The sequence below is a fragment of the Natator depressus genome, chromosome 1 (genome assembly GCF_965152275.1).
Source record: "Natator depressus isolate rNatDep1 chromosome 1, rNatDep2.hap1, whole genome shotgun sequence".
NCBI classification, from domain to species: Eukaryota; Metazoa; Chordata; order Testudines; family Cheloniidae; genus Natator; species Natator depressus.
In genome coordinates, this window is record NC_134234.1 from 277558119 (window position 1) to 277581320 (window position 23202).

A 23202-nucleotide genomic window follows, 5' to 3' on the forward strand; every position below is an offset into this window, starting at 1 on the left:
AAGGTCAGAGAGAAGCTGTAACCTTGGGAATTTAATACAGCCTGGAGTGGCAAGTATTATTTTTTAGAGTCCTTGCAGGCCCCCACCTTCTGCACTGGAAGTTCCAGAGTGGGGAGTCAGCCTTAACAGGCATGCTAAACTCTTTAAACATGTAAACACTGTGCAAAAGCTTAGTAACATAATTGGATTATTAAAATAATATTTTGCAATTCTAGAGATGTACATTTTTTTCAGAGTGCTATTGTATAATTAGCTTATTAACGCCCACACCGCCTCTGCAACGTAGGGTGGCAAATATCCCTGTTTTACAGATGGTGCAACTGGTGAAGAAAGTTTAACCAACTTGCTCTTGGTCATACAGTGAGTGAATAGCAAAACTAGGATTAGAATTTATTTTATTACTCTAGTAACCCTATTCCTTGCTCTCTTTCCCTTCCTCATTTTTTGTTACCCCATACCTAAAATTAGGCCCTGATCTTGCAGAGACCTACGCATGTACTTCACTTTATACAGTGCAAGCAGGCTCAGGCCCTTAGACTTGCCAGAACTTTGACTGGGAAATCTTGTCTTTCTATTTGCCTTGCAAAACACCCAGTAAACCCTTGGCACTTTAAAAACAATAACAAAGACCAAAAAGACAAATGAAACAAATATGCAAATGGGACAGAACTTTCTGAGCCCAGTCCTGTGAATGGCTGAGTGACCTCAATTCCCTTTGTACAAATGATTTTGCAGGGGACGCTCAGCACCTTGCAGAATTAGACCCTTTTTGACTAACTGTACTTCTGGCTAGTGGGTTTGGGTATCAAGTCATTCAAAAACCAAAACAAGCCTGGGGCTTAGGTAACATGATAATGGGCACAGTATAAGAACCTAAATAGAATGTAATAGAGAAAGGTTACAGAAAGACAAAACAACTCATAATTCTCTCCCATCCTATCTACTTAAGAGTCCATATCACAAAAAATCACCCTTGCATGTGTTCTTGGTACAGATGACACCCCTTGCTGGATGATTATCCCACTGAGTGGCTGGAATATACTTGGGAGCTTGGAAATCTCTCTCTTACCCCTGCTTAGCTCATCCTAGAGCAGTCTCCTGAATAGTCAGCACATGGATAGATTCCAAATGATATTCTTCAGCACATATATAGCTAATAATACATTTGCTGCACAGGGTGATTGTTTGATCCAGCCATTCCTCATATTTCTAACTGCCAATTATGAGTGACACACATTTGGTTTCCTCCGTGTGCCAAATTTACAATGAAACAATGGCTGAACTCTCACAGTGGTGCCGCCATGCTGCCCATTATGGCAGTCTGCAGCTAATGACAGAGTCTGAATAATGAGATCAGAAACATCTCTGATGTCTCTTTAGTGCCCCATATGCCACTCTCTCTTTTTTGCTACATTTTCCACTTCTACACAGAACAGTAAAAGGACTGGATACCTGTTATCCTAGTGGATCATTACAGCAGGCACAAAAGTGATTTTTTACCATCCCTTCGGATAATTTCTTGAAACATCTTTTGTAATATTTACACCTATTTAGATGTGTATGTTTTTAATTGTTATGCCTACAATAAGACCAATGAGCCATGTATCTGCCTTTAGGAAAGATAAAGTTTAACTAATTTAGAATGCATTTTCCCTCTACAAGAAGTTTCCATGATAATATATATCTAACTGGAACCGAAAGGGAACACTTAATTAGGTTTCAGACTGGGCTACTTGTCAAAAAGTTGATCAAGAATTTGGCAGGTGAGGGATGTCAGTTTGGAGACACTTGAGGAAAAACTGAGACAGAGCCAGTTACCTATACTGAAACAAGATAAAACCTCCACTTTAATATGAATCAGGCCAGATGCCAAAGCAGTCTGACAAAACTGGGGCAAATTTGATCATCCTTTCTAAGCGTGATAGCATTTCAGAGTTGTGTGTGTCAAATGAGTTCCTTTAAACAAATTACATCTTGAGTGAGAAAAACCAGATGTGTTTTTTAACGTTTGTTTGAATTTTGAAAATTTGGGGCAAAATGGCAAAACTCCAGTTGACTTCAATGGGCCATAATTTCATAGAATCAAAGAATATCAGGGTTGGAAGGGACCTCAGGAAGTCATCAAAGCAGGACCAATCTCCAACTAAATCATCCCAGCCAGGGCTTTGTCAAGCCTGACCTTAAAAACCTCTAAGGAAGGAGATTCCACCACCTCCGTGCTTCACCACCCTCCTAGTGAAAAAGTTTTTCCTAATATCCAACCTAAACCTCCCCCACTGCAACTTGAGACCATTACTCCTTGTTCTGTCATCTGCTACCACTGAGAACAGTCTAGATCCATCCTCTTTGGAACCCCCTTTCAGGTAGTTGAAAGCAGCTATCAAATACCCCCTCATTCTTCTCTTCCGCAGACTAAACAATCCCAGTTCCCTCAGCCTCTCCTCAGAAGTCATGTGTTCCAGTCCCCTAATCATTTTTGTTGCCCTCCGCAGGACGCTTTCCAATTTTTCCACATCCTTCTTGTAGTGTGGGGCCTAAAACTGGACACAGTACTCCAGATGAGGCCTCACCAATGCCGAATAGAGGGGAATGATCATGTCCCTCGATCTGCTGGCAATGCTCCTACTTATACAGCCCAAAATGCTGTAAGCCTTCTTGGCAACAAGGGCACACTGTTGACTCATATCTGGCTTCTCGTCCACTGTAACCCCTAGGTCCTTTTCCGCAGAACTGCTGCCTAGCCATTCCGTCACTAGTCTGTAGCGGTGCATGGGATTCTTCCATCCTAAGTGCAGGACTCCACACTTGTCCTTGTTGAACCTCATCAGATTACTTTCGGCCCAATCCTCTAATTCAGTGTTTCCCAAACTTGGGACGCTGCTTGTGCAGGGAAAGCCCCTGGCGGGCCCGGCCAGTTTCTTTACCTGCTGCGTCTGCAGGTTTGGCCGATCACGGCTCCTACTGGCCGTGGTTCGCTGTGCCCGGACAATGGGGGCTGCGGGAAGTGGCATGGGCCGAGGGACCTACTGGCCGCTGCTTCCCGCAGGCCCCATTGGCCAGGCACAGTGAACCGCGGCCAGTGGGAGCCGCGATCAGCCAAACCTGCGGACGCGGCAGGTAAACAAACCAGCCGGGCCCGCCAGGGGCTTTCCCTGAACAATTGGCCTCCCAAGTTTGGGAAACACTTCTCTAATTTATCTAGGTCCCTCTGTATCCTATTCCTACCCTCCAGCGTATCTACCACTCCTCCCAGTTTAGTGTCATCTGCAAAGTTGCTGAGGTTGCAATCCACGCCATCCTCCAGAACATTTCACCCTTTATGCTCATAAAAGTGAGCTTGAAAGTCATGGTACAGAGTAAAAAAAGGAAACCACAGTTCAGACAAACAAGCCCTTTAAAAGTACACAGCTCTTCTATGCAATTCAATCCTAATGAGAAACTCAGCTGTGGCGCACTTTGTTTTGTGCCCATTGACAGCTAGATTTATGACCGTAAATGGCCGTAGCTGATGTAAATTGTCATGGTTCCATTGACATCTAAGGACTACGCCAACGTACAACAGCTGATGATCTGACCCGTAGTCACAAAAAAATACAATTGTAATTTAGTGAGGATTTCAACCCATATCTAGAGGGAACCCCAAGACAGAACCTTGCTGAGTGGGCCACAGGCTAGCACAACTGTAAGGATTTGTTCAGTTACTCCCTTTTTTGAATCTAGATTGACTTACAGAAATAAAAATGTATGTTATTAACACTTCAGCTTCTGACATTTTGATTTGATCTTATTCTCCCAGTGTCACACATTACGAGACAGGCTTCTCAAGGTTCCTCACAGAGCATTCAGTAATAATAATGTCTTGAAATCCTAATTTATGAACACTCCAGTTTCTGCAAAATGATGAAGAGGATATTCTAAGTGAGACATCTTAGATAAAAGAATTTGCAGTTGAAGTGCTAACAGCGTGTGATCCACTTTCTCTGCATATTTAATATAATGAGTAGAGGTCAAAGGTATTATTTTAAACCATTGCTAAGCTATTAGTAGGAGAGCTATGTAAACAAAGAAATATACATTCCTATACTGAGGTTTTTCCCACATGCTACTCACCAGATATCTCCTCTAGGCACTGTTTGGCAGTCTTACTGTATGATAAATCCATTTTAGTAGGACTGGTGCAGGAGTCAGCAGGTGGTAAAGAGGTACTGTCATTTTCTGAGTGTGTTCTGAAATCAACCAAGAAGACTCATTATAACAGATGTCTGTTATACACACAGCAATGGTAAATGTTAATTCAGGGCATAACTGGCATCTTTTTGCACTGTATTCATCTCAACAAAAGGCATACAGTGAAAATATCATGAATGCCACATTCTACCCTCATTGCATGGTGCTACATTCTGTCTTAAACGACACACTTCACCAAGGGAGTAAGGACTTTACATCCCTACATAAACAACCCAGACTTGAGTCAGGGAATAAGCAGGGGCCCTTGTTTGCTTAATCTTTCCCTAACACAGGTAGGCAATATTCAGGCAGGTAACAGTCTAACCCCCAACTCAATGGCCAGAATGGCTAAGCCAGCATCTATGTATATGTGAGGGGTACAAAGCATAGTAATTTGGTGCTGGTAAAGGCCAGCAGTAAATTATCCCTGGGAGCAAAGGGGGAAGAAATGGATGAATTGTTACTCAAGAGGCATGTGTCTATCCCCTGGGGCATCCCTGGAGCAGTACAGTTTACACACAATCCCTTGCTTAGGGCTATCCAGAATCAAAAGCTATCCCCAAATGTTCGAAGTTATGTGCAGTCTGGCTCCTCCTCATGATGTTACTGTTAGTCATGTGACCACCCAACTCTTGGGAAATGCTGAGATACAGAAAAAAATTATACGTTTCTATTAGATTGCTAACAAATGACCAGTATTCTTGAGAACATATGTGAACTAAATATATGTAACTATTAAAATGTAATAAAATACATTGTTACACTATGGAGTACAGTATTGGATACCTTTATTTGTCATTAAACAGGGGTAAACTATTACGCAGTCAACATTTCCCAAGGGTTCCTACAATAGTTGCCTCTTCTTAGGGAAAATGTGCAATGTCTCAGAAAGCAGGATGGGGAAACTGTTGGTAAATGATGATTTTTAATGGTCATCATTGTGTTTGTACATGAGTGGAAAAAGAACACAAAAACGGAATGGTGCGAACAGGGTGCAACAAGACACACAACTTCCTCTAAAAATCTTAATTTAGAGTTCAGTTTTGCATCCTTACATCCTGTGCTGATAATCATAAATTACATGCCAAAACACTAATTGCCTCTGATTTCTGATAAGGGCCTGCTAAAACCTTTTTTATATATATTTTCCAATTTTGAAAGCTTAACATTACATCTAGACTCCTAAAATTCCCATTTCCATAACATATTGTGGGAAGCACAAGATGCTCTTTGGGGCAGCCCCAGCACAGATGACATTCATAGGAGTAACTGATAAAAATACTGGATGAATTTGAGGATTAATTTTAAAAGCAATTTCTTTTATGAAATAGCAACCTGTTAATTATTTTCCTACATTTACTTCAAAGTTGCGTATTTAATGGATTTATTCAGCAACTCATTTAAGTGAATGAGGGAGCAGATCTCAATATACAGAGAACCAAACACATCTGTTTGAGTAGAATTCTTACCTCTTTATGGTACTTAAAACTGTATTAAACAGAAATATAAACACAAATGATAGCTTGCAACATGAATAGTTTTTATAGCCAGTTTTTGGGAATGGTGAAGAAGCAAATGTCTAACTGCCATCATATGAACTGGTTTTGATTCTTGGTGTTATTTCCTGTGACACACTAATTAATTAATTAATTAATACTACAAGGAATCCATCGGCTGCAAGCACAGCATTCCCACCGACATCCCTCGTAGTTTTACGCTCAAGGTCTTTCAGAATTGGGTCCTAAGTAGCAGAGTGATAATGAGGAATCTCACTCAGCAGTAAAGACTGTATGGTCATAACTGGGGTAGGAAGAGGTGAAAAGGCTCTTACCCTGATGAGCAATTTTGTGTCGATAAAATGAGAACCATCCTAAGCATTCTCTTGCCCAAGCTCAACCCAAACCTTTTTAGCAATATGACACATTTCTTTTATAGAACCTTGTCCCCCTCTATTTTCTTTGGTCTTCAAAAACTTGATTCCAGCTGGGACCAGGAGCGGAAGTAGTGAAATACTGTGAGAAAAAACACTTGCAAGATTTCTACACCAAATTTGCAGACCTCACAGGCAAGGTTGATTGTGGCATAGAAAACTAGGCACATGCCAAGGACTTACCTCTTGGAGCCACATGATGACATCATAATCCAAGCTATAATTTAAAAATGTAATTATATTTCTAGTCTTCATTGTTGCAAAGAATAACTTCAAAATATGAACCAAGTGTAAATGATTCAATGGTGTCTTCTTGTGTTTGCAGACAGCCAGAAACAATAGCTCGGGAGGCATGAAATATCTGCCCCATTTATCTGACTCAAAACTGGAAGTGTGAGGGCAATGTAAAACAATTTGGGTTTGCTACCAAAATAAACAACACAGAAATCGCTGTACTGGCTGTATTTGGCATTTTCATATTTAATTACATAAAACCTCAGTTGTTTTGACTATCTAAAGCTTCTGCAGAATTTCCATGGAAGAACTCAAGGATCTTGGGGCAGAATTTAAATTCAGCTTGCAGTGGAGTACATGAAACCTTCTATTTATTCTGGAAGTGGGAGGCCAAGAAGGTATCAGAAGAGAGAGGAACAGCAGCCACTTGTGCCGGGGGTGGGCACAGGGGTGTGGGTGTGGGGGGAGATGCTTGGGTCCCACCACCACTAGAGCACACCAAGCCTCTGGAACTCTGGGGGCCCTTGCTGACACAACCTCAGTAGAGACTCAGTGATTGGGCCTCCTTCTGATGCCCCATCAGGGCTCTGCTAGGGTGACGGCAGTGGGCACACCCACATATACAGAATCCTCTGCCTGGGTGGGTGAGGCTGAATCCTTCTTTTGGGATGTACCCCTGCTTGCCCAGGCACAGGGGAAGAGGGAGGCCCCTGCCTGTCCAAACAGGAGTGGTATTGGGCTCCTTAGCTATTGTAGTGGTGGACCCTGCTACTATTGTTCAAATTAAGGGAGGATCAAGGTATGGCTGTGGGGGCCACATATGTGGGTGTGTCTAGAGTTTGGGACTGCTTTAATCTGGCCCTGCCTACGGGGTGTGGTAGTTTGAATAAGGATTTGATCAAACATCCAGAAGTTCCTATGCTTAATTGGACCATTTTAGTTTCACCTGTTGCTAATAAATATCTTCAGCAGTGAAGACTGGTGTAATCTGCATTGCGAATGATAAGTCTTTTCCAGTGCACTGAGGGGAGCAAAATCAATGGAATCATACTAATACCTGGTGTAACCCCAGTGACTTCTCTAGAATTACATCAGGGATTAATTTGACCCAATGTCTGGAGGCTAGCACACAGAAAATTAAATAACTTGCTCATTAACCTTAAATATTACTCCTCCATCCTTCTTTGTTTTTTTTAATTCTTGCACATCTGTGTTGAGATCAAAGAAAGCAAACAGAATTGCAGGTGAGGCAAAGCCCCACCACTGACTTATCTTCTAGCGCTGAACATTTGCAATGAAGGTTAATTAGTTCTAATTAAACAACTGTCATGAAAATCTCCTTTCTGTTTTAATCATGACAATAGGAAATGATTTTTACCTCCAACTGGTCTTCAATAAAACGTGTGTCAACTTGTGCCCTCAACTACATCTGTGAAACCCCACTAAATTTAGTTTAAATTAAACTGTACAAGAATAAGAGCAGAATTTGGACCTCTGCACACAATAATTAATATCTTTAATACATTCAATAACTTCCTGTTTTTAATGGAATATCCACCTTTTGATAATCACAGATGACATCTAAAATTTTATTACTTGACAGTCCAAAAGATTCCATATGATGTTTTTTTTAAATTTTTCTGACAACAACTCCCAGAGGTGCAGCCGTCTTGGGTGCATTTTATTGATTATTTGATCTGAGGGCTAGTTCAGCATCACAACTATACAAAAATATATTTAAAAGAATAATCATTAGGCAATAAACAACAGGTAACTGAAGTACTGGGCTTTAGTTTTATCTGAGAAATAAGCCAAAAATGTTTATTGTAATCTTCCCCCTCCCCCACTCTCCCTACACTTATTCTCTCTTTACCTGCCATGTTCTGTTGAAAGCATTGGCCTCTCCTCATGAAGTAAAGATGTGTACGGAGGGAGCTGTTTCAAATACCTTGGTTTGTTTTTGTTGGGAATAAAGCATGTAGTGGGCAATGTTATAATGCTAGCTATGATTGCAAGACTTTGTAATTTGCCATCTTCATCTCACAACAGGGAATGTAAATGGCAGATTCAGACAAATCACTCCTGTGTGTTTCTGTGAGTTGCCAATTAACAAAAATGACTTGCTGTTTGTTTAGCAGCACAATCTATCGTAAGCTATTTCATAACCAATATATAAATTACAGGGACAATGGGTGCAACTGAAAACTCAACATTCACTACCACAGTTGGTGACCACAGTAGTTTCTTTTCTTTAAAACAGGAGACACTGAGGTATTGGCAAGCACTGAATGTTGAGTTGTAAAGAGCCTCCACGGTAACTAAAGGGAGTAACTAAACTCTTCCCAAAATACTACAGCTAGGATACAAATCTCCTTGACAGTCCAGTGCCATTAATTAATCATTTCTCAGTGCCTATGGAGGTTCAACCCTACCTTAGCACCCACGTCCCATACTTCACCTATCTTAGCAGTACAAGTCCCATATAACTGCAAACCCTTACCAGTGGTCTAGTAATAAAAGTGTCTGAACCACCAAACAGGAAGAGAAGTAGGGAGCAGTTTTTAGTAAACTGTTAACTGTTTCATTAATTAAACCAATATTGAAAATCTTACTCCCGACAGCATGCTGAGGTGTAAATGTTTTCCAGACAGTCCTTCATTTAGCAATTACTCTAACTTCACGCATATTGTTATGAGCTGGATGAAACCTTGTAATAAGTTGAGTTAAAACCTCATTTAAACAGATGTGTGAACAAGCCCTTCATTTGAGATAGTTGTAAGAGACAGTTAAGGTGCAACATCTAAAACAAATCCTAATAGAATCTGCCCAGAAACTAGCACCATTCGCCAGAGGGTTCCATTAGGGGCGTGTGTGGAGGTGTGTGTATGTGTATTTATATATGTATGTATAAGTGGAAACTGAGAACAGAGAGAGGGAGAGGCAAAGAACGCCAAGCAGGGCCCTGTAAGCACAGTGTGACCCTGGGAAAAACTAGAGAGAGAGAGAGATTTTGAGTCTGGTGTTGGCTAAAGAGGCAAGGGATTATAAGCTAAGAAACTGCTCCTTTTGCTCTTGGTTCCTCCTGAGGTTGTGAGTGCTTGCAAGAATGGCAGTGGCACATCCCTAACTCCACAGAAAATGGCCAGAATGCTGCAGGCAGCAGCAGCTCCCTTATAACCTTTAACCCAGTGGTCAAGGGAATCTCCCAGGATGTGGGAGATGCCAGTTCAATTCCCTCCTCTGCTTGGTGAGGGGAAATGATTTGAACATGGGCTTCTGATCTCTCAGGCAAGTGCCACTGGGCTATGACAGATTTTGATAGGGGTCTCTCTTGTTGAAGCTGTTGCATTGGCTCTGAGAGAAAATAAGAATGATACTATTGTCCAGTGCTTAGGGCACTCATCTGAGAGGTGGGAAATCCACATTCAAATCATTTCCCCTCATTAGGCAAAGGAAGGAACTGAACCACTTTCTCCCTGGTCTAAGGCTCCCACGAGGGCTCAGGCATGAGATACATCCCTGGGCAGCTAGACTGAGGTGTTGTGCACAAGTTTAGTTGCAGAAACCAAGGCACCTAAAGGACTTTACAGCAAAAATTTAGGCATCAGGGAGATTTAGGCACTTCCAAAGTTAGGCAGCAGTTAAACATGTTTTTTGAGGAGCTCAATGGCACCTAAAGTTTGGACTTAAGCTTTTAAAGCGGAAGTTGGGCACCTAAGTCCTTTTGTGGAGCTGGACCTATCCTTCTACTGTAATTATTGTACGAGTTCATAAAATAAGGCTAAATAATACTATAAACATTTCAATTATTTCTAGGGCTGTCAAACACAGAATACAAAGTGTACAGTGCTCACTTTATATGTATTTTTGATTCCAAATATTTGCACTGTAAAAAACAAAAGAAATAGTATATTTCAGTTCACCTAATACAAGTACTGTAGTGCAATCTCTTTGTCATGAAAGTTGAACTTACAAATGTAGAATTATGTACAAAAAATAACTGCATTCAAAAATAAAACAATGTAAAACTTTAGAGCCTATAAGTCCACTCAGTCCTACTTCAGCCAATTGCTCAGACAAACAAGTTTGGTTACAATTTGCAGGAGATAATGCTGCCCACTTCTTGTTTACAATGTTACCTGAAAGTGAAAACAGGAGTTCGCATGGCACTGTTGTAGCTGGCATTGCAAGATATTTACATGCCAGATGCGCTAAAGATTCATATGTCCCTTCATGCTTCAACCACCATTCCAGAGGACATGCTGATGATGGGTTCTGCTTGATAACAATCCAAAGCAGAGTGGACTGACACATGTTCATTTTCATCATCTGAGTCAGATGCCACCAGCAGAAGGTTGATTTTCTTTTTTGGTGGTTCGGGTTCTGTAGTTTCCACATCTGAGTGTTGCTCTTTTAAGACTTCTGAAAGCATGCTCTACACCTCATCCCTCTCAGATTTTGGATGGCATTTCAGATTCTTAAACCTTGGGTTGAGTGCTGTAGCTATCTTTAGAAATCTCAGATTGTTACCTTCTTGGCATTTTGTCAAATCTGCTGTGAAAGTGTTCTTAAAATGAGCATCATCCGAGACTGCTTTAACATGAAATATATGGCAGAATGCGGGTGAAACAGAGCAGGAGACATACAATTCTCCCCCAAGGAATACAGTCACAAATTTAACAAATGCATTATTTGTTTAAAGAAAAGGAGTACTTGTGGCACCTTAGAGACTAACCAATTTATTTGAGCATAAGCTTTCGTGAGCTACATTTCGTGAGCTAAATTGGTTAGTCTCTAAGGTGCCACAAGTACTCCTTTTCTTTTTGCAAATACAGACTAACACGGCTGTTACTCTGAAACCTGTCATTATTTGTTTAAGGAGCATCATCAGCATGGAAGCATGTCCTCTGGAATGGTGGCCGAAGCATGAAGGGGCATACTAATGTTTAGCATATCTGGCACATAAATATCTTGCAACGCCGACTACAAAAGTGCCATGTGAATGAATGCCTGTTCTCACTTTCAGGTGACATTGAAAATAAGAAGTAGGCAGTGGTATCTCCCGTAAATGTAAACAAACTTGTTTGTCTTAGTGATTGGCTGAACAAGAGTGGACTTGTAGGCTCTAAAGTTGTACATTGTTTTGTTTTTGAGTGAAGTTATGTAACAAAAAAAAATCTACATTTGTAAGTTACACTTTCACGATAAAGAGATTGCACTACAGTACTTATATGAGGTGAACTGAAAAATACTATTTCTTTTATCATTTTACAGTTCAAATATTTGTAATAAAAATTATATAAAGTGAGCACTGTACACTTTGTATTCTGTGATGTAATTTAAATCGATCAATTTGAAAATGTATAAAAACATCCAAAAATATTTAACAAATTTCAATAGTTATTCTATTGTTTAGAATTAAGTATTTAGATTAATTGCGATTAATTTTTTAGATCGCAGTTAATTTGAGTTAATTGTGTGAGTTAACTGCGATTATTCGACAGCCCTAATTATTTCTTCATTTACTGTAATTCAAGGATTGCCTTTTAAAGATATATTTTTGATTGTGGATAATACATGGGACATATCCTCAGTTGGTGTAAAAAAAAGGCGCCACAGCGCCTTTGACTTCACTGACTTCATTGAAACAAGGACAATTTACACTAGCCCATGGAATGGACTTGTCATTTGTATTACTATTCAAGCTTTTATTTAGGTTTTCCTTTCTGTGGAAGATTGGCAGTGTACACAGCCCAGATCAGAAAGAGAAAATAATATATAAGTGCAAAATATTATCCTCACTACTCTAAAACTTTTAGGGGATACTGTGTACATAATATTTTGGGGCAATAAAATGTAGTCAATAACTACAAATTAAGATAAATTAACCTATCCCTCTCATGACCTGTATAAAGTGTAAGCAATGATGATGTAAAATCCCTGACATTGTGGGGCAAGATTAAAAGCCTTCCCTTTTCAGTCTTGCCTCTTTCTTCCCTTTCCCCTGTAACTGTATCTCCATTGTGCTACTTTGCTCCCTTCTGTATCTGAACGCTTAGCAGCACCGTGTGAAGGTGAGTTAAATTCCATGGCCAAATTCACTGAATTTCAGTGATGGTGTAATTTACACCAGTTTTGTAGTTTCCTCAGTGTGTAAGAAGCTGTAGGCTAAATTAGCACCAGGACTATTTTAACTAACTGTACACCTACTTAGACCCTTCTATTACTTTTCCTGCTACATCCCTCTCATCAAGCCTTTTGGCAAGTAAACTACAACCAAGGATAGCATAGAGAGCGGCTCAGGCTAGTTGCCCAAGTACGTACCCAGGTGATCCAGTCCGGTTTGTATTCTGGCAGCTGACCCGAGCCATTGCTCATGCTACCCCTGGCTACACTGCTATTTTTAGCATGATAATTTGAGCAGAGCTAACACATCTGTCTATATGTGCTAGGAAGCATGCTCCCACTTTCAGTGCAGATGTACCCTTAGATCAGTTGGACTCTGTGGACCAAGTCCAGAGGCGACGTGTATAGATAGGATTGTTAGTTGCACATTCATAACTGTGTTTAATCTAAGTTGTTATGTTTTGAGGACGCTGGAGGAATTAAGGTCACATCAGTTTAGATTCCCTCATAGTCACATCTATGGTCTCTTTTCTTTGAAGAGAACAGGTGATCCCTGATGAATCTGCTTGCCCTGATGTTTAAGGGGGATAAATATGACATCAGATAGCAATTGTGCACTAAGGGTTCAAGGCTGACACTCATAATAAATCCTTTCAGCGCATCCTAATGGAACATCTGAAGAAGTGGGTTTTTTACCCACAACAGCTTATGCCCAAATACATTTGTTAGTCTTTAAGGTGCCACCGGACTCCTCATTGTTTTTGTGAACACAGACTAACACGGTTACCCCTCAGACGGCTTATGGAACATTCTCTTTTAGATACAACACACTAATAACAACTATGACTCATTATCTACAACACATAATGACTACTATGCCATCATACTCCTTGTTGAAAGAAAAATACATGCTCATCTCACAAAGAAACTCCTTTGCAACAGTCCCTACTACTACTCTACTATCCCTAAATCCACATTAGTGTTACTGGGGCCAAAGAAATTCTCTGTAATTGTATAGTATTTGGTATTCAGAGGTTACCATCAAGTAACCCAGCTAAAGTAATAACTTACTTTTTACATATGGTACATTGCTGGGCGCCTATACAGGTTGGACCCTTGTGTTGTAGCTGATACAATTTTACAGGGGTTTGCAGGATTACGTATAGAATTTTGCTGGGTTTCTGCTGAATTACACTGGGCCTATCACTTTACCAGGACAGCAGTGTATATTTGCAAGAGTTGGGCATTTTTTCCAGCTGACAGCACTGTGTAAAAATCAGTTCTTTTGGACAGTGATTTTTGTTTATCAGCCCATTATTCTTTGGAGTTATTTTAGCAGCTAACAGGCATACTTGAGAATTATGTGCATACATTACGGTGGCCAACTAAGAAAACAGTTGTGTTTACTAGTGAGAAAATGCAAATACACCAACCTGGCTTCACATACAGTACTATTTACCATATGCCCCCCAGGAATAATTATGCTGAGTTTGTAAATATGGATATTCTGTCTCTGATTATATTTATACTCTGCTATAAAATCATTGTCTACTATTTCAAAGACCTTGAGACCCGCAAGGAATAGAGTTAGCGTGTATCTGCATTCAGTACAGGATCTGTGGGACAGATTCTGCTCTCAGTTCCATAGATGTACATCTGAAGTAACTCCAGCCAAGTCAGCTGAGTTATTCTTCTTAACACTGGTGTGAGATTAGACTTTGGCCTTTTGAATTGTTTTCAAGCAAGATTTAACTTCAAATACAGTTGGTTGAGGCATTCTAGGGATTACTCATAAAGCCAAATTCTATTGGCAAATGGACTTGAATCTCCCCTTTAATAGTCCAAATGTATTTTGCATTTTGATGCAGCATAACAAAAAGATAACATATTTCCATATTGTAACAACATGCAATGAAATGGCATCACCATGTGGCAAATGTTAGTTTCATATGCATTTAAGGACAGAATGGGGTCCACATATATCTCTATATTCATATATATATTCCATTTTATATTCAGTATAGTAAATTGCATATATCACTGAAGTTGTTTCAGGCCATGAATTACTATAATATGTGATCTTTACTCAATTATGCAGAATCACATCAATTCATTAAATATTTCTCTTACACATGCTCAGCTATATATTTAATTGAAGAGGCCAGCTATTGAATATTAAAATAAATAAAAACTACGTTCTATGGCTTTTTCCCCCTCATAATTTTTGGAGCTCTGTTTTTAATCACAATAAACTTAAATAATTTATCACTCACCCACATTGGTTCTGAAGCTGTGTTTAGTTTTACATAATATATGCTCCCTCTGCGTCTACTCCAGCACCTCTTTAATCTTTAGCCAATTTTTATCTACAAGTTCCACTTGCTAACAAAAACTGCCAGCCTATTCTACTTAATAATACATTTCTCAGTTTATCAAATTTTCCTTTTTAAATGTTTAATTTACCCCCAACTGAATCTAAAAATCCTCCAACAGCTGACATTTGAAACCTTATTAAACTGCAATCACTATTACGGAAACCAGCCATAATAGTAGCTTCCCTTATTATAGCTTCCTTATTGTGTAAAATGAAAATCTCTAGCCGCCATAGTTTACCTCTTGTTTTTCAATCCACTACACCAGATCCTACCTAATGTAAGGAGACTGTTGCCCCCTTACTAACTAACATTCAGTGGGGGGCGTTTTAGTTGCTAGCTCCCAGTACTCACGGGGGGGGGGGGTGTCGATGGGGAATCACGACCCTGTGACAGCCAGTCCCCAGGAACAATGGGGAGAGGCCAGTGCTCCAGGTCAGCCTGAATGACAGGGCAGGCAGGCTAATCAGAGAGTCAGGAGGCCAGGGGGGTCCCGTCCTCCATGTGAGCTGGATTTGCCTGCGTCAGACAGAGTGGGGCCGAGCTAAGGAGCAAGCAGGGGCCCAAGCTGAGCTGGGGAGCAGAGCTGGGCCAGATCCAGAGGGACCAGAAAAGCAGCCCAGAGAGAGCAGAGCCTGTCCTGGGAGCAGAGCTGCAGCCCCAAAGCCAGAGGCACAGGCCAGAGAGAGCAGACTTGCCCTGGGCGCCGAGCTGCAGCAACCAGAGCCAGAGGGCCAGAAAAGCAGCCCACGAAGCAGGTCAGTGCTGGGAGCAGATTCACAGAAGCAGCCTGCAGAGCAGACCTGTCCTGGGAGCAGAGCAGCAGCAACCAGAGGCAGAGGGGCCAGAGAAGCAGCCCAGGGAGGTGGAGGCAGAGCAGCAGCCATGCTGAGGCAGAGTGGAGCTGGAGCTGTCCGGAGCCAGGTGTCATGAGCAGCTGAGGAGAGCAAGGGGGATCCTGGGCAGTGGGCCCAGCACAGGGAGACGCCTCAGCCAGGATGGTCTGCAGGCCAGATTCGGAGGGGGATTGGTAACCCCGACAGTGCGGGGGCGACGCTGGGAAGAAGGGTCCTACCACTTAGAGCCTGAGAGCGTGTGGCCACCACCAGAGCAAGTGTCCAACTCACAGCATCCCTACAACACAGCCGGGGCCTGAGAAGGAGGCCTGGGACTTACAAGGAACAGACTGTGAACTGCCCTGACATTCCAGAGACACGGTTTGTGATGTTCCCTGCCACAGAGCGGGGTGATGTGTTTCCTTTAACCTTTCCCATTTTTCCTTATTCTTTTTAAAATTAATTGTTGATTAAATAACTTGCATTTACTTCAAATTGTATGTAATGATCAGTGAGTCAGAGAAGTGCCCAGTGCAGAGAGAGTACCCCGGAGTGGGGACAATCTAGCCCCTGTCCTAGGTGACCGCAGCAGGGTTAGGGGTCGAGCCCCCCAGGAATCCTGGGCCCAGTCTTGTTGGGGTTACGAGGACTCTGCCAGACTGGAGAGTGGAAGGGGAGTCCTCAAGGGCAGGGAGGTCACTGGGTAAAGGAAGTGGGAGCAAGGACTCAGATCCTTTCGCTAGCCCACTTCACCAGGTAGTGCAGAAGCCAGGAAAGTTCCCCACAATAGCAGGACTATTCCCCTGCTTACACTAACATAAGAGATTATACCTTCTGGTTAATGTAAAGCTGCCCTTCTGCAATATTGTTATGCTGGGGTCAGTAGAGTAGAATCAGGATGCTGCAATCTACCCCCATGCTAACCCAATTCGCCCTCGGTGAATATTTGCAAGAATTTTTAAATTATTTCCCTCGCTAATGCCTCTTTTGTGTCACCTTCTGTGATGATTCCAATAAAGTTTACTTTAAGAATATTTAGGAAACAGCAAATTCTAAGCAAATATTGCAGAATACTGGCAGAAAATAGCTTTTGAAATCTAAGCAAAAGTATTCAACACTGGAAATCTGATTTTAAGAGTTATGCTCATCAATCAGAAATGTATCATGTGACTTGCATATCCAATCAAAACAGCTTGAATTTCAAATGGCAAATACTCACAACAAACTGCCCACGTATGAGCTACAAACCAAAAAATGTCCACGGCAACTATTCATAGAGTAATTTTGAGTAGTGCACAAATTTTAGGAAAATCATGTTTGTGTACAGCTTGGGAACAAACTGATAAAATCCACTAGCCATTTGATTCTCTATGAATTATTCTATCAGTTCCAGTTACACTTCTTATAAATTATAACACAAAATTGTTTTAGTGACCTTACCTATAAATGAAAGGAGCTACTGTGGCAGTGTTTGGGTGACTATATTGCTGTTGTTGAGGAAGTTGGACGACGCCATTTCCTGTGACTTGTCCACTGCTTGCAGCCATTGAAACAGAAAGAGCTGCAGAAGAACCAGGGGTCAGAGTTGGGCTAGATTCCTTTCCTTCAGAAGAAGCAAGACTACAGGAAGTGGAGGCTCTTTCATTAGCTTGTGATTTCATTGTCGATTGAGACTGGTTGCCCTTTGTAGTCCTGAATTTTTCAGACTCTTTACTTCCTGCACAAACAGGTGAAGCACTCTGCTTTGCTGTTGGTACCTTTGATCCAGGTTTTGGTATCCCACTAGAGGAGGGTATTAAACTTTCCTTCTTGGCTGCTGTAGTCTTGTTCCCCTTTGGGATCAAGCTTGCAATTTTTGAGCTCTTCTTTGTCGATGTTTCAGTGACCCGATCCTTCTCTTCCTTTACTGTTTTCTCAGTGCAAACTTTATTTTTGTCCCTGTTCTTTTCCTCTTTGTCCTTTGGCTGTAGCAAAGTCTTTTTATTGCTGAGATTTTTGCTTCCAGCTTTTGGAGGGGTTAGCTTAGGCGACACTTTAGGACTGCTACTGGTGGAGCCACCACTATTTAGCCCACTGCTAAAGCCGTCCATTTCACCACACTCCGAAAAGGTATCATCTTCTCTTCCGCTGTCATTGGGTCCTGAACTTGATGACAAGGGGGGTCTTAAAGCAGTCCTAGCATTAACCAGTTTGAACTTTTCCAGCATGGATTTCTGTCCAGATGAAGGGGGTTTTGCTCCTTCAGAAAGGGGTGGCTTGAGCCTGTCTGAAGATGGAGTTGGGGACGTGGCGGGACTAGGCTGCTTCACGGACAGCATGGTGGAGGTGGCAGTGTGTTTGACATTCATGGATTTGCTGCGCCAAGGCTTGCTGGCACTTGGAGAGGGTATGGCAGAGACCGGCTGCTGCCCAGTGCTGGTGGGATGCTGCACATTTCCATTCATGCCTGCAGATGGGTGAGGGCCTTTTGGTGAATCTGTTTTAAAAAAAAGAGTGAGAATCATATATCTTGCAATGACAGAATTATTTTTCTTCCCCCTGCTCTAAAATGATATTCTGATTAGTTATGCCTTTAAAAGCACAGATACAACTGAGATTTCAAAAACGGACAGAAAATGCCGTTTATATTAAACTTGGTTTATACACAGAAGGCTACAATTAAGTATATGGTTTGCAAAACAAGAATGTTTTTGCTTCTCTGTCATGTTGTTTTAGAGTGTCCATCTCTCAGAGCTGAGGAGAACATGGAGGCACCATGTAACTTTCACTTCTGAAACTAAAGCTCTTAATAATTAAAAGATTATAATCGTATCTTAATATTAGATCAAGAAAGCATTCTGATCAGAAGATGTCAGATGCCCGATGTGTCAAAAGAATAGTAAATATGGCAGGCGACCAGCTTGGCTTAACGGTGAAATCCTTGTGGATCTTAAACATAAAAAGAAGCTTACAAGAAGTGGAAGATTGGACAACTGACCAGGGAAGAGTATAAAAATATTGCTCGGGCATGTAGGAATGAAATCAGGAGGGCCAAATCACACCTGGAGCTGCAACTAGCAAGAGATGTTAAGAGTAACAAGAAGGGTTTCTTCAGGTATGTTGGCAACAAGAAGAAAGCCAAGGAAAGTGTGGGCCCCTTACTGAATGAGGGAGGCAACCTAGTGACACAGGATGTGGAAAAAGCTAATGTACTCAATGCTTTTTTTGCCTCTGTCTTCACGAACAAGGTCAGCTCCCAGACTGCTGCGCTGGGCATCACAGCATGGGGAGTACGTGGCCAGCCCTCTGTGGAGAAAGAGGTGGTTAGGGACTATTTAGAAAAGCTGGACGTGCACAGGTCCATGGGGCCGGACGCGTTGCATCCGAGAGTGCTAAAGGAATTGGCGGCTGTGATTGCAGAGCCATTGCCCATTATCTTTGAAAACTCGTGGCGAACGGGGGAAGTCCTGGATGACTGGAAAAAGGCTAATGTAGTGCCAATCTTTAAAAAAGGGAAGAAGGAGGATCCTGGGAACTACAGGCCAGTCAGCCTCACCTCAGTCCCCGGAAAAATCATGGAGCAGGTCCTCAAGGAATCAATCCTGAAGCACTTAGAGGAGAGAAAAGTGATCAGGAACAGTCAGCATGGATTCACCAAGGAAAGGTCATGTCTGACTAATCTAATCGCCTTCTATGATGAGATTACTGGTTCTGTGGATGAAGGGAAAGCAGTGCATGTATTGTTTCTTGACTTTAGCAAAGCTTTCGACACGGTCTCCCACAGTATTCTTGTCAGCAAGTTAAAGAAGTATGGGCTGGATGAATGCACTATAAGGTGGGTAGAAAGTTGGCTAGATTGTCGGGCTCAACGGGTAGTGATCAATGGCTCCATGTCTAGTTGGCAGCCGGTATCAAGTGGAGTGCCCCAAGGGTTGGTCCTGGGGCCGGTTTTGTTCAATATCTTCATAAATGATCTGGAGGATGGTGTGGACTGCACTCTCAGCAAATTTGCGGATGATACTAAACTAGGAGGAGTGGTAGATACGCTGGAGGGCAAGGATAGGATACAGAGGAACCTAGACAAATTGGAGGATTGGGCCAAAAGAAATCCGATGAGGTTCAACAAGGATAAGTGCAGGGTCCTGCACTTAGGACGGAAGAACCCAATGCACCGCTACAGACTAGGGACCGAATGGCTAGGCAGCAGTTCTGTGGAAAAGGACCTAGGGTGACAGTGGACGAGAAGCTGGATATGAGTCAACAGTGTGCCCTTGTTGCCAAGAAGGCCAATGGAATTTTGGGATGTATAAGTAGAGGCATAGCCAGCAGATCGAGGGACGTGATCGTTCCCCTCTATTCGACATTGGTGAGGCCTCATCTGGAGTACTGTGTCCAGTTTTGGGCCCCGCACTACAAGAAGGATGTGGAAAAATTGGAGAGTCCAGCGAAGGGCAACAAAAATGATTAGGGGTCTGGAACACATGACTTCTGAGGAGAGGCTGAGGGAACTGGGATTGTTTAGTCTGCAGAAGAGAAGAATGAGGGGGGATTTGATAGCTGCTTTCAACTACCTGAGAGGTGGTTCCAAAGAGGATGGTTCTAGACTATTCTCAGTGGTAGCAGATGACAGGACAAGGAGTAATGGTCTCAAGTTGCAGCGGGGGAAGTTTAGGTTGGATATTAGGAAAAACTTTTTCACCAAGAGGGTGGTGAAACACTGGAATGTGTTACCTAGGGAGGTGGTAGAATCTCCTTCCTTAGGAGTTTTTAAGGTCAGGCTTGACAAAGCCCTAGCTGGGATGATTTAATTGGGGATTGGTCCTGCTTTGAGCAGGGGGTTGGACAAGATGACCTCCTGAGGTCCCTTCCAACCCTGATATTCTATGATTCTATGATTCTATGTCCCAGATGTCAGTAAATTAGCGAACATCTCCAATCACAGAATTGAGACGCTGAAAGGGAAAAAGATGGATTTTGAAAGATAACAAAAGTAAAGATTTTCCTTACTGGTTTTTGAGAAATACAACACTTACATTGAGAAACCTATACTAGAGATAGTGGTCTGGGAAATATTGTTTCTGTTCCTACAAGCAAAAAATGTCTAGCACATATACCAACACGTCTCTGGGCCACTGCCCTGAAATGTCTAATTTAATTCTACCTTTTGGGCACCACATTTCTTTGCTAGGACTGATGACAGAGGTTTGATTACAGTGCATTTTCCAGGACAGGAGAAAATATATCAGAAAACTTCACTGTTGACAGTACTTGATAGCAGTTGCTAGCTCTGCAACAGCACAACACTGACAGTTATTTAGGATCTGATTCTTATTTACTTTAATGGCTAGATCCACAAAGGGGATTTAAGTTTAGTGTTGCAATACCTAACTTCAAGCACGCTGCTGCACAGTGGAATCCTCAGCCCTATGATAGACACCCAGACTCCCTCCTATACAATGCACGGGGAGAGTTAGATGCCTAAGAATAGCATTCACAAAAGCCAGCAAGGTGAGCAGAGAGCTGCCTAAGCTAGCCAATAGGAAATACCAAGGAGAGGGGTGTGGCCCAAGCTCCACCCTTCAAAGAGATTTAGGCACTTACTTCCAGGCTGGAGGGAAGCGCCTCCCTCCACCCAGGATTCAGAGCCTTGAACTCTCTCTTGGAGGTAGGCGCCGAAATCAATTCAACCCTTTTTTGCCAAAAACGAGGGGAAATCAGTGGCCTTATACTCTGTAGCCCAGTGGATTCACCTCAGAAGTGGGAGACCCGGTTTCAAGGCTCTACTCTGACTCAGGAGGAGTTGAACTTGGGTGTCTCCCAGGCTGGGTATGTGCACTAACACCCAGGCAATACAATTTTCCAGGGTGGGTGCTCTCTCAGTCTTTCCTGTTGAAGCTGTTAGACTCTATAAACAGGTTTCAGAGTAACAGCCGTGTTAGTCTGTATTCGCAAAAAGAAAAGGAGTACTTGTGGCACCTTAGAGACTAACCAATTTATTTGAGCTTTCGTGAGCTACAGCTCACTTCATCGGATGCATAAATACGGATAGGCGCAGAGGCTGGGTTCGGACGCTCACATCCCAAGGGAGTGCCCTACCCACTGTGCAACAGGGTCAGTCTCACTCTCTTTCTGGCCCAATGGATTATTTATTTATACACAGTGAAACAGCTTCAAAAAGAGAGATAGGGAGACCCACCCCAGAGTACCCCCTAGCTCAGTGGGTTTCCGACGTCCTGGGGAAGTGCTCTTATCACTGGGCTATAAGGTAGAAGACAGCTTCAGCCTGGGTCCCAATCTGGTTGACATACTCTAATGTGACCTGAGTCCTACCAGATTGGATCCCACAAGCAAGGTAGTGGATGCCTAGTTTGTTAATCTTGCTGAGGGTTAGGTGTGAACAAGGCACTGGATATCAGGACTCTAGCAACTGTGTGCATACCCATCAGCAGAAACTGAGGATTTCTCTACGTGAGCATTTAGTTCTCGGCAAATTGAGGTGTGTATCTTTTCCACGCTAGCCTGCCTAGTGCTCACTGAAATGGGACTAGATCAGAACACATTAATGAATGTTAATGTGCATCAGCCGGGTCCACATGGACAGTTAGTCCAAGGCAGGTTGATTTGGGATAGATTCATGCATGCCCCAAATTTACCATGAACAAATTGTTTATGTAGACACACCCTCCTGTGTCTAGGGAATGTGGGCACATGCTGGGTTAGGCGGCAGCTGAACAGGGATTTTGAGGATCTCAATTTGGGATTTAGGTCCTAAAGTATGAGGTAGACCACTAAATCCTTTTATAGATTAGTCCTAAAACCCATTTGCACTGCCAGAGCAGGGCAAAGGGGCTTTAGTATAAATGAGAATCAGGCCCTCTGTGTAATAATCAATACAGTTGAACATATTTTAAACACTAACCATATTTTCCAACAAGCAGCCTGCCTTCTTAAGCAAAACAGACTGATGTATGAAAAACACATGCATTGGGAATGAGCTCTTTTAAATTAAGCCCACATTGCTAAGTGTGGGGGCCTGAGTAGTTGAGTGCTATTTGCTGGTTAACATTACTCTGTGGCATCAGAGAAACAAAGTGTTAATGGTGATTAAACCCATTGAAACCACCAAGTATGTTCTCTCAATTATTGTGCATAATTGTATTAGCTCAGATGATGTTTCAAGTTAGTGTATTTTGTATTGTTGCACAGAACACCAGGAGGGCTACTGAAAGGATGCTTAGACGTGTCCATATTATTCAGTGTCAATTTCAGAGTGGCAGATACTTCTGAGGCACGACTACAAAATGTCCACTTGAAATACTATTCATGTGTTACCAAAACTGCACTTAAAGCTTTATGTAGAAACGTGAGCCCAAGGTCCAAGAATCTAAATATTATAGTTAGTGAGAAAGGACACTAGCAGCATTTCTCCTTTGAGTGTTAAACCAGGGCTATTTACAATTCTGTTTCTTGCACTATAAGTTCTGTAACTCACAGATTG

General features: G+C 42.1%; 1 protein-coding gene across 10 annotated transcripts in view; it reads right to left on the reverse strand.

The window, feature by feature from the left end:
* NAV3 (neuron navigator 3) overlaps positions 1-23202 on the reverse strand; it is a 757820-nt gene that overhangs the window by 163643 nt on the left and 570975 nt on the right. For all 10 annotated transcript variants that reach the window (XM_074941992.1, XM_074941993.1, XM_074941999.1 and 7 more), the window contains 2 exons: positions 17166-18201; positions 4111-4226 (listed from right to left, as the gene is read on the reverse strand). In XM_074941992.1, the coding sequence (XP_074798093.1) occupies positions 4111-4226; positions 17166-18201 (1152 nt within the window). The remainder of the gene's footprint in view (positions 1-4110; positions 4227-17165; positions 18202-23202) is intronic.